Source organism: Volvox carteri, assembly GCF_000143455.1.
Source record: "Volvox carteri f. nagariensis unplaced genomic scaffold VOLCAscaffold_4, whole genome shotgun sequence".
In the NCBI taxonomy this organism is placed as follows: Eukaryota; Viridiplantae; Chlorophyta; class Chlorophyceae; order Chlamydomonadales; family Volvocaceae; genus Volvox; species Volvox carteri.
The window spans coordinates 2,084,760-2,095,941 of NW_003307547.1; the positions used below are offsets into that span (position 1 = coordinate 2,084,760).

General features: G+C 56.4%; 2 protein-coding genes across 2 annotated transcripts in view; one reads left to right on the forward strand and one right to left on the reverse strand.

The window, feature by feature from the left end:
* VOLCADRAFT_79395 (uncharacterized protein) overlaps positions 1-4,286 on the reverse strand; it is an 8,125-nt gene extending 3,839 nt beyond the window's left edge. Inside the window, exons 1-9 of the mRNA XM_002946945.1 lie at positions 4,170-4,286; positions 3,873-4,001; positions 3,023-3,094; positions 2,677-2,764; positions 1,952-2,127; positions 1,471-1,596; positions 951-1,072; positions 582-711; positions 244-324 (exon numbers count right to left, since the gene is read on the reverse strand). Of these exons, the coding sequence (XP_002946991.1) occupies positions 244-324; positions 582-711; positions 951-1,072; positions 1,471-1,596; positions 1,952-2,127; positions 2,677-2,764; positions 3,023-3,094; positions 3,873-4,001; positions 4,170-4,223 (978 nt within the window). The 5' untranslated portion in view covers positions 4,224-4,286. The remainder of the gene's footprint in view (positions 1-243; positions 325-581; positions 712-950; positions 1,073-1,470; positions 1,597-1,951; positions 2,128-2,676; positions 2,765-3,022; positions 3,095-3,872; positions 4,002-4,169) is intronic.
* Positions 4,287-6,301: 2,015 nt separating this feature from the next.
* Positions 6,302-10,491, forward strand: VOLCADRAFT_127435 (uncharacterized protein; the record flags this gene model as incomplete). Its single annotated transcript, XM_002946755.1, has 6 exons — positions 6,302-6,392; positions 6,473-6,515; positions 6,586-6,688; positions 6,891-8,403; positions 9,152-9,258; positions 10,102-10,491. The coding sequence occupies 6 exons, from the start codon at positions 6,302-6,304 to the stop codon at positions 10,489-10,491; spliced, it is 2,247 nt and encodes a 748-aa protein (XP_002946801.1).
* Between the last annotated feature and the right edge of the window lie 691 nt (positions 10,492-11,182).

Genomic DNA, 11,182 nt, shown 5'->3' on the forward strand with positions numbered 1-11,182 from the left:
AGGAAGGGGGGGAGGGAGGGGGGGGAGACGAACCACGAACGAGTGAAGGTGGGGGGGAAGGGGGAGGAGGGGGAAGGAAGGAGCCTTTGGAGGTCATGTACAAGCACATACATAGGTATGTAAATATCATCTGGTGACGGTATGTATGTAAATCTTCCCCGCAGTCCCATCCCAACCTGTCCTTGCCCCCCCCCAATGCCGTACCCTCACCCCCGCTGCCCCGTAACCCCCCTTTTGCCGTACCTCGCCTCCCGTGAGAATGGCGATGTCCTGCAGGTTCGCCTTCCGGTTGTCTCCGAAACCAGGAGCCTTCACGGCGCACACCTGCAACAACCGCCACAACCACCGCCGCCATCGAATGACCCATTATAAACATACATACATACATACATACATACATACATACATACATACATACATATATACATACATGCATACATACAATCAGAAGACAACGAAGTTGCCAATTCAGCTACGGTAGATTTTCAAACAGGTACGGTACTGCCAGCCAGTTTACCACCCCCTCTCCCCCCCAAAACACACGCACCCTTCCCCCGCCCCCCGGCCCCCACCACCCCTACCTTGAGGCCAGCTCGCAGCTTGTTGACAATCAGAGTGGCTAGGGCCTCACTCTCGACGTCCTCCGCGATGATCAGCAGCGGCCGCTGAACCTGAACCACCTTCTCCAATACCGGCAGCAAGGAAGCGAGTCTGCATGCATGTACGTACATATGTATGTATGTATGCACATACATATGTATGTACATATGTATGTATGTATGGGGTGCGCAGGTGTGGATGGCGGCCGGTTATGCGGGAGACGGCACGGGTGGGAGGTGGGGGGTGGGGGAACACTAAGATGCCAGGAAAGCCGTTTCCCACCCCCGTGAAACCCTTGTCCTTAACCCCCCAGCTTCATCACCCCTCCCCCTGAGCTGCCGTACACTCACCCGCTAATCCTCTTCTCGCAAATGAGGATGAGCGGATTCTCCAGCTCCACCTTCATCGTTTTCTGGTCGGTCACGAAGTACGGCGAGATGTACCCGCGGTCAAATTTCATGCCCTCCACAACCTGTTGCGGGTTTGTGTGGCGGGGTTGTGCGTTTGTCTGTCTGTCCGTAGTGTGAGGTGGGGTGGAGAGGGGGATGGGTTACTTCCGGGCCCTTCCGAGTACGGTCGACTTGTTATCCCTCCCTTTTTCCCTGATATATACATACATATATATACATATACATATATATATATTCATACATATATATACAATATATATTCATACATATATATACAATATATATTCATACATATATATACAATATATATATACATATATATACAATATATATATACATATATATATATTCATACATACATACATACATACACGCAACCTATTCGCAACCCTAATACCCTCACCCCCTACACCTCCTGCCCCCCTCAGCCCCAATTTCCTAGGGCCCCCCCCCACCTCACCTCCAGCTCGTTATCCAGCGTCTTGCCGTCATTCACGGTGATGACGCCCTCCTTGCCCACCTTCTCCATGGCCCGGGCGATCAGGTCACCGATCTCCCGCTCGCCGTTGGCGGAGATCGTGCCCACCTGGGGAGAGTGGGAAAGGAGGGGGAGTGAAAGGGGAGGAGGGTGAGAGGGAAAAACCCGGGGTAAAGAAAATAAAAAAAACACACATTGACGTCATAGGATTACAAAAAACACCAGAGACACCGTTAGGGCCTCCACCAGAGCCTTTCCAACGGTCAAACGGATATAACGACATGCACGCAACCCTCGACCATCTCTCTCACACGTCGAACTCCTTGCACGTTTTCCCGCGCTCCCTTATTCCCCTCCCATACTTTCCAATCTCCGCACAACCCCCCCCACGCCCTTCAGCCAACCCCCTCCTTCACCACCCTCCTGTCCCTCCCCTTCGCCTTTCCCCCCCCTTCCAACCAACCTGCGCAATCTCCTCCGTCGTGGAGATCATCTTTGCTCGGCCCTTCAGCACCGAAACCACGTGGTCGACCGCCATGTTGATGCCGCGGCGCAGATCCATGGGGTTCATTCCCGCGGCCACCGACTTACAGCCCTCGGCCAGGATGGCGCGAGTGAGAACTGTCGCAGTTGTGGTACCTATGGGTGGGTACAGGGGAACAGGGGGAGAAAAGGAGGGAGGAGTGGGGGAGGGAAGGGAGGAGAGTGTGTGTGGGGGGGGGCGAAAAGGGGGGAAAGACGAACCACAAACGAGTGAAGCTGTTGCCAGGGCAAGAGTGTACCAGACGTAGAACTGACCGAGTAAAAAGGGGAGGAGTGGGGGAGGGAAGGGAGGAGAGTGTGTGGGGGGGGAAAAGGAGGAGGTACGTATGTGCGCAGCTGTGTGGGTGTATCGGGTCGGGCTTGGAGGGGCAGGCGGAACGGAAGCCACAGGGGTGAGTGTGTGTGTGTTTTGGGGGGGGGGGAGGGGGAGGGAAGGGGGGGGGGAAAGAGGGTAACACCTGCATGGGCAGGGGGGAGGGGTAAAATACAAAAAAGAGGGGTAAACTCAAAATACACACACGCGAAACAAAGTTGAAAGAACCGATAAATGATGATCCCCGGTGATGGGACACCTCTCACGCACCGCCCGTCTCAAGCCCTTCTCCCATGTCCACTTGATATTCACGCTCCATTCTTTGCACCCACCATCGCCGGCCACATCGTTCGTCGCTGAGGCCACCTGCTTCACCAGGGAGGCCCCCATGTTCTCGAACTTGTCCTTCAGCTCGATAGCCTGCGTCATGTGTAGGTGCGTGTGTATGTATTTATGTATGTATGTGTTGATGATGATGACAAGGCGATCAGTGTCACGGGGAACGGGAGGGCGTCCGCTTCCGTGTACATACATACATACATACATACCCGACCCTTGCGCTGTGTTTCGGCTTCGGCCCCCGGCTCTCGCGGCCCACAGTGTAATCTAAGTCATACATACATACCCAGCCACCATACATGCCACCATACACGCGCCCCCCCCCCCACACACACCCACCTTGGCCACGGTAACACCGTCCTTAGTAATCTTGGGCCCCCCGTAGCTCTGTTCGATCATCACATTGCGGCCCTGCATTGGGCGTTGCAGGTAAATGGGGATGTTTAGGGGTGTGTGGGGTGTGTGAGGGGTGTGTCAGAGGGATAAATCATCATATGCAAAAAGCAAAGACTAGAGGGAAGACGAACCACGAGAACGAGTGAAGGTGCTGCCAGGGCAAGAGGGAAAGGCGGGAAGAAGCAGGGGCGGTGCTAGGAGCAGGGGGAGCAGCGTGTCGACAGCAATGCGCCGTGGGGGAGGATCACACGCCGGGGCTGGAGCTGGAGCTGGGGCTGGGGCTGGAGCAGGGGCTGGAGCTGCAAGAGGGTTTTGCGGAGGTTGAGAGGTGTTGTATGGCGCAGGTTCCGATAACCGATAGGCTACTGACCCAGCCGCGAAAGACAGGTCGAATTGTTTGATAACTAGGCCCTTCTAATGCACATTCGAGGGCATTTTCCGGCATCGCATTTCCCGGGATCCACAAATTCAAATTCGGTGGTTGGGTGGGTGGGTGGTTGAGTCCTCCTTGATTGCGGCCTCTTGTCGGAGATGTGAGGGCGGGGGACTTTGGAGGTGAACAGGATGCGCCGGGGCGCGCAAGGCAGCGACACGCGAGGAGAAGAGTTCTTTTCGGTAGTAGCTAGCGTGTTGTCTCTCTGACGCAGGGTAACGAGGAGAGAGCTGCACACGCGTTGTTGTTGTTTTCGTTGTTGGGGCGGGTGCGGCGCAACCATGCATGTGCCATACATCGCGGGCTCGAAAGAAATGAGGAGGAATTGTATCTTTCGACACATCCCAGCTGTGATCGCACCTTTGGGCCCAACGTGACCTGAACAGCGTCTGCGAGCTTGTTCACGCCGGCCAGCACCTTATCGCGGCACTCGATGCCAAATCGCACATCTTTCACCGCGTAGTAACGAACAGCCTGAAGGATCTGACCCTGCAGTGCACATATCAATCCACTTCTCAGCGCGACAGGTGATGCGGTTCTACCGGAAAGGATGCGCCCGGGATCAGCCGCTCGATTCGTCGTCGATCAGCCGCCGGCACTCAACCTTTACATGCCGCGCTATGACATGAATTGCATAACCAAAGATCGGGACCTTACGTTTTGTTGGTTACGCCGGGCCGAGCCCAGAATTGCCTTGCCCAAGGAGTGCATGGCGACTATCGCGCTCCGAGCTAGAAGGAAATTCCTGGCCTTTAGAGGCCGATGAACGACGTGTATAACAACAGCTACAGGACTGGTGCGAAACACAAAGGATGTTGGCCTGTCGGCTGCGAGAAGCTCCTCGAAACGCGTGTCGCCGTACACGACACAACCGAAACATCCATCGACAACATTACATTCGGGTATTCACCTTTTGTAAGGCGATATTCATGTCGCAAAGTTTACGCACAGAAATAAGTTTCCGGTTCGCTTATTAGAATGTGTTAATGTGTAGAAAACATACCTATCTGGGAAGCCCATAAGATGGAAATCCTGCACAGAACATCAACTATCAACGTTCTGTTAGATTGCTAAGCGTCAGTGATAGTGATGGCAAATTCGGCTGGGACCGGAGGCCTCCGGTCGGGGTCAAGAGGAACCAGCTAAAGTAGCATTCATCTCATTCCGCGGCCACGAGTAGAGAATATCCATGCTACCTCTTTTCCGAAAGTACTCGATGGCGCGTGAAGTCAAACAACAAACATCACCAGTCCTTGGGACCAAACCGGCCCAGCCGCTGCTCGCGACTGTCCACGGTAGACAAGGAGCACTGGACAGAAACTAGCAACCCATTAATAAACTCAAGGGATGGGTCAGTGGAACTGTGCTGGCACAAAATGTTTGGTGCAAATATAGCTGTGGGTGCCCTAAGTGGGTGCTCACTTCAGGCTTGTTTGCCCCGGATGCCACATCCGCGGGAAAAATGTTCCCTGAACTGACCAGAACTAAAAGCCCTGGGAACTCATTTATACAGGTCACCTTGACAGTCACCGCTAGTGGGCAGTGGGAATTCAGTTAAATGTATATATGTTATACGGTACAAGCAGTGAGGTGTCGGGGCCGTGGACACCCACGTGGCAAGGCGCTGGGAGCATGTAAACGCCCAGGCGGCTATGGTTACCTGGCCAAAGATCCAGGTTGATGTCAACCCATATATACCCAAACTGCGCCTGTCCTTCGAGGGAGCTGCAGTGAAAAACAGGAAAGAACTCATCACGGGAAACATACGACGATAGGGTGTTGCATCTGGCCGCGGATCTTTCCTACCGGAGGCCTCTGGGAATGTGCTGCACCATTTCATTGGTGACGGTAGGATTTAAAGATCTCACACGCGCTTATGAGCGCCGAATGGCCAGACAGCCATGCTAATGTTCAGTTGGAAGGGATGGTAAAAAAGAGCTCCTGTATCGCATAGGCCATATTGCTGTTGCTTTGAGTTATTATTAGTTGCCGGTTGCTTTGCACGTTTGGATTAAAGTCAGCCGGATTCCTGTGTATTGTATGACTCGCGCTAACCACCATCAGAGCTTCTCCGGTGGGTCTATCGGGAACTGCCATGAATCATCGCTGTCATCTGCTTTGACGCTGATGCATTTGCGGTAAGTCATGTCTTGCGCTTGCCTGTGGTTGCGCCTAACGTCTCTTATACTGCCGACGGAGCCTGCAATTCGTCAACCCGCAGCAACGTTACGGAAAAAGGGAGTTGCTCTTCGCAAGATTAATCGCACGACGGTGTCTCCAATTATCAGTTTGTACATCACTTAACTGTTGAGTGGGACATCGGCATGCAAAACCTAAGCAAGCATGAAGAGAGAGAGGTTCGTTGTACTACAGGCGCCCGTACATACAAGAACGAAAACAGACCTGTTGGACAGCACCTGTTGCGTTTCTTGTTGTGCCCCGTTGAGGCAAGCACGTAAGATCTTCATCCGCTTGTTGCAAACCGTTAGGTTGTTGCAGTGCAAGTGCTTTGTCGCCCCGGAGCGCTCCATAACAATAACCTAGGATTTTTGGACAAGCCACGGCCAGTCGTCGGGGGTGCGTATAAAGGAGTTTCTGCAAACTGTCCACGATAGCAGCGCCGATCTTCCCACTGCTTGCGTAGGTGTAGTCCTATGCATGAATAGATTCTCAAAGCATTCAGGAAAACGTTTGTTTTCTCGCTGGCAGTATTGGCCTCGGCTAGCGCCTGGGGGACCCTTGAGCGCTCGCGTCCATTCTCGGTGTTGGGTGCAGGCCGGAGCCAGCTCATGCTCAACCCTGGCGGCTTGGACCCTAGCGGGGCCAGGGGCTTTGCTCAATATGGGCAACAAGGGCAGACGGCGGGCTTTCCTCTTGTCGGTAAGTGGGCAAAGCAGGTCACGCTTTGATCCATTTCCAACTATTTGTCTAATCCAGAAAACAACTCCATTTCTATGAAGGTGCCTTGCAAGGAGGAATGCAGAGCGGGCTTCCAGGTGTCAGGTATTTGGGGCGTTGCGGGCAATTTCCGCTGAGGCGGCAACAACGTTCTGACCGTTCATCTTGCTTGCAGGACTGGCATTGCTGGGCTCCAAGCGGGTGCAGCGGGGCCACAACAGTCAGCGCAGAACCGGTTCGCTGCGGCAAACACTCTTCAGTCTAATCTGCAGCAACAGGTGAGCCAACTGGCATACAGAACGGGTCTATAGCGCTCTTAGGCACCCTCTTGGCTGCATATTGGCACATGCACGCACAAACACCCTCTCCGGCTTTCTCACGATTTATCGCCCTGAGCTTTTCCTTGCTCTCTTCCCCGCGCTGGACCGAGCCCAAAATCTCCCCTTGATCCTTCTCCCCCCTTTCCCACGTCCCATGTAGCTCGGACAGTATGCTCAGGCGCAAGGGAGATCTTTGACCAATGCGCAAATAGCCAACGGCGTCCTCGCAGGGGCGGCGGGTGCAGGTGTCCGGGCACAAGGGATAGGTGGACTGGGCCCGCTGGCCGGCATGCGACAGCCTGGTGTTGACCGTACGGCAGCGGCAAACCTCAGTCTGGCCGCAAACCTCAACGCCGCAGCGGCAGGGGCGGCTGGCGCCGGCTTGGCGGGGTTACAAGGCTACGCGGCGGCCCAGAACCCCTTGGCGGCTGCGCTTCAAAACCCCCAGCGGCTCACCGGTTTGGGATTAAACGCGCAGCTAACAGCCGCAGCTGCTGCTGGTCTTGGTGGTCTGCAGGGAAGCAATCTTCAAAGCAGATTGCAAATGGCAAATGCAGGGGCAGCCGGTCTGGGTCTCTTGCAGCAAGGGCTTGCGGGGGGGCTCCCAAGCTCTAATCCTAACACCCACGAGCTGCTAGCTATCCTCAATCGACAAAAGCAGCAGCAACAACAGCAACAACAACAACACCAGCAGCAGCAGATGCCAGGCGGGGCTAGCGCCTTTGGCGCTGCGGCTGCGCTAAATAACCTGGGGATTTCCGCTGCTGGTTTCGGCGCCGGTGCGGGGGCGGTCGGCAACTTGGGAGGGCCGGTTGCGGGGCTGCAAATGCCTCAAACGCAGCAGCCCCAACAGCAGCAGGCACAGCAGGTGGCAGCAGCCGCAGCGGCGGCAGCGGCGCAACAACAGCAACAACAGCAGCAGCAACAACAACAGCAGCAACAGCAGCAGCAGCAGCAACAGCAACACGTGCCAGGGGATCAGGATGGTGCGGCGTTTGACAACAGCGACTTCCCTTCGCTGCTTGCGAATGCAGCAGCTCGCCAGGGTCGTGACGCACTCACGTCGAGTTCCGGAAATGACCCATTTGCCAAGCTCGGGATTCGTACGGCAGCTGCTGCCGTAGCGGCGGGCCACGGCGCCAATGCTGCCGGAGGCGGAGGTGACTTCCAGATACAGAATGAGGACTTCCCCGCCCTGCCGGGGTCATCCCAGCGAGATGGTTTGGGGCCTGGGGCAGGTGCCGGCGCAGGCGCAGGCGGTGGCATGGGATCTGCAGGGGCATTACAGCAGCACCAGCCGGCAGGGGGACGTGGCGGGCCGGGATCTGGGTTTGGCGCGGAGCTTCTCCAGCACATGGCCGGTCAGCCTGGGACCGCGGAGTATGAAGCCTACCTGCGGCTGCAGCAGCAGCAGCAGCGTGGAGGCCTGTCGCAGGGGCTTTTGGTTCCAGGGCCCGGCGGCATGGCGGGTAAAGGAGGGCCTGGGAGCGAGTTGGGTGGCGGTCAGTCCCAGCCTGGGTCGGCGACAGCGACAGCGGCGGTGGCTGCCGCCAAGGCGGACCGGTTCGGGCTTATGGGCTTGTTGCCGCTCATAAAAATGACGGATGCGGATTTGACGATGTTGGCGCTGGGGACGGATCTCACTGGTCTGGGCCTCAACCTGAATGCTGCAGGTGCGAGTGCTGCGTTGGACTGCCGTTGCCTTTGCGGCGACGACGACAACAAGTGAAATTTAGGCGTATGTCATGAGGCAGCGAAATTGTGAAGCCCGTTTGTAGGCGTATGTTCAATTGCGTGAGGTGGATAGCCATCTGCGTGCAAGTGCGGGTGTATGTCAGAGAGCACGTGTGCTGCGCAGCTGGCACAGAGCAGAGCACAGCTGGCTCAAAAAGATTTGTGGGCGATTTGCGCTGGTGGTACAGCTGTGTGAAGCCCCTCTCCTCAACGGTACCCAACCAGTCAGTCATGCAGCTAATGCAGCCAAACTAACAAGATGTTAATCTTCATATGCGTGCACAAAGACACGAGCACCAACTCCCTTCGACATGGGTGCCGAGTCGCTCTCGGCCTGGGCCTACGCCAGGTTGTCAGGTTGTCATCCGACAACCTAACCAGGTGGTGGTGGGCGGTGCCAAAAGTAAGGGGGGCATTAGGCAAGGAGTAACACTCCTTCGACGGACGCTAAGGGTGGATGACCGGCTAAGCACCAGCTGTATGTATGTATGTATATACACTTCTATATGCATGTATATACACTTCTATATGCATGTATAGATGTGTGTGTATGTGGTGAAGGCGAGTTCCTCTCGCACTTTTGCCGACCGGTGGAACGGCAATCCTCCCTCTGCACCCCGCATGCCTCCGTGGACCACCCCCACCCCACCACCACCCGTCGTTTCCTGTGGTTTTCCAAACCCCCAGGCGACCTGCATTCGACGCTAGTGTCACCCCTGGCGGATAACCCGATCAAGGCGGAGCCGGACTTTGATCTGCCCACGTGCTATAAGTTCCTCCCTCAGCGATTGCAGGTAGGGGGCGGCGGCATGGGGGCGTGGAACGTACCAACTAACATCCATCCCGCCTTATATGAGGAAAGAGAGAGAGTGGGGGGTAATGAGTACAGGAGGAAATGTCCCCTTGCTGCGTCTGTTCACGTTCTCGGCGCGCTTTGACGGCGATGGCGGCGGCGGCACCGGTGTCGTCACCGTCTCTGCACTACACGATGGATGCGCGAATGGATGCACCATCCGCTAAGGGTTGTGGGTTGCGTGCCCCACGGTTTTATGTGCCTGTCGTTACCGTTTTTGGAGCGGCAACAGCTCTAGCAGCAGCAGCAGCAGCTCTAGCAGCGATATCAACTGAGTTGCCTAAAGCCAGTTAGGCGTCCAGCGATCATTTCGACCCTCACGACGATGCTTTGCAGACTGTTGTTCAAATTTACATTACAGTCAGCTGATAGTCACTTAGCATGCAGAGCCGCCGGAACGAGGCGTTGGAACGACCGGTTGTAGTGCGACGAGGGAGTGATTGGCCACAGTGTGGGCACAGGCGGACAGACAGCATATGCGATTATGGCACGATGGCAGCTGGCGCGATGTGCCACATTACATCACCGCACGCTTCGTTTTTGCATGCGTGTGTATGCATATGTTGCTAAGGCTTCAGGCGGATTCGCGCCGGCATTCAGCCGGTTGCTTCTCCTCTCAGTGTCGGCGGTTTCCGCGTCCAGTTTCCTTTCTTGGGCCTCGTTTCTGCTTCGTCCCAGGAATAATTGTCCCCGGCCCGGAATCGATGGCAGCTGCTGTTGTTTTTTTGCATTCTAGATCTGGATCTATTTTTGATTTCCCCCGGTTCTGATTCCAATTCCGCAGCCTGGATATCTCTCCAAGTTCAAGGAGGAGACGCTGTTCTACATGTTTTATTCTATGCCGGGCGATGAAGCACAGCTGCTGGCGGCCGATGAGCTTTCGGTCCGCGGCTGGTGGTTTCACCGCCGCTACAAGCTCTGGATGCTGCACGCGCCCAACACGGCCGTCCAGAAAAGCCCGCGCGGGGAGCGCGGGTCGTACCTTATCTTTGACATCAACCAATGGGAGATCGTACAGAAATCGGATCTGGAGATTTTGTACGAGGATATCGAGGGGGCGCCGCGGCTGCCGCGCACCGCCAAGCTGCCGCAGCCGCCGGCGCCGCCCGGGCCTCCGGCGGCACAGCTGCCGCCCGGGCAGGCGACTGCCGCTGGCGTGCAAGGCCGACACTGACGGCCGCCCACCATCGCGAAACTCTGTCCAACCGTCCACCTTGACAGGACAGCCAAGTGTTCGGCCTGATTGGTGACCATCGGTGGCACCTCGTCTGCAATCCGCGCTCTTTACCCCGTCTCGAAGCCCGCAAAGCGCCAGCCCGCAGACAGCTCCATGGAGGGAGATGGCAGCAGCGGCAATAGCAGCTACAGCAGCAGGTACAGCACACGTGCAGCCCCTCCGGAGCTTTCCCTGACATGTGATTGCTGTCCTCTTAGCCTTGTAAGGTCTTCGTGTGCAGATGATTGACACGCCGACACGGCCTCTGGCACACACACACACACACACGCGCACCGTTATCGTTGCCGATGAGGACTCGCAGCCCGGGCAGCCCCGGCCGGCTCGCGGCCGGCTCACCGGCTCACCACCTTGCATATCTGAGATATAGAGCGCCGCCTGAGTGGCCTGGGCTCTGAGTGCTGCCCGGCAAATGCCAACGGCACCGCCCACACACGGAAGGGGGATTACGGAAAGAGAGCTAGAGAGCTGAGCGGCTGGTCGCTGCTTTCGACACACTGCTCCCAACACACCACGGGACAGCAAAGCAGGGGGGGGAGGGCTACCGCACCCGAGGGGACCGCCCTGCCGTCGGGCAACGGGCCCTTCCAGCGATCAGCTTCGCAAAGCTCATCGTCCCTAGGCCGCAGCT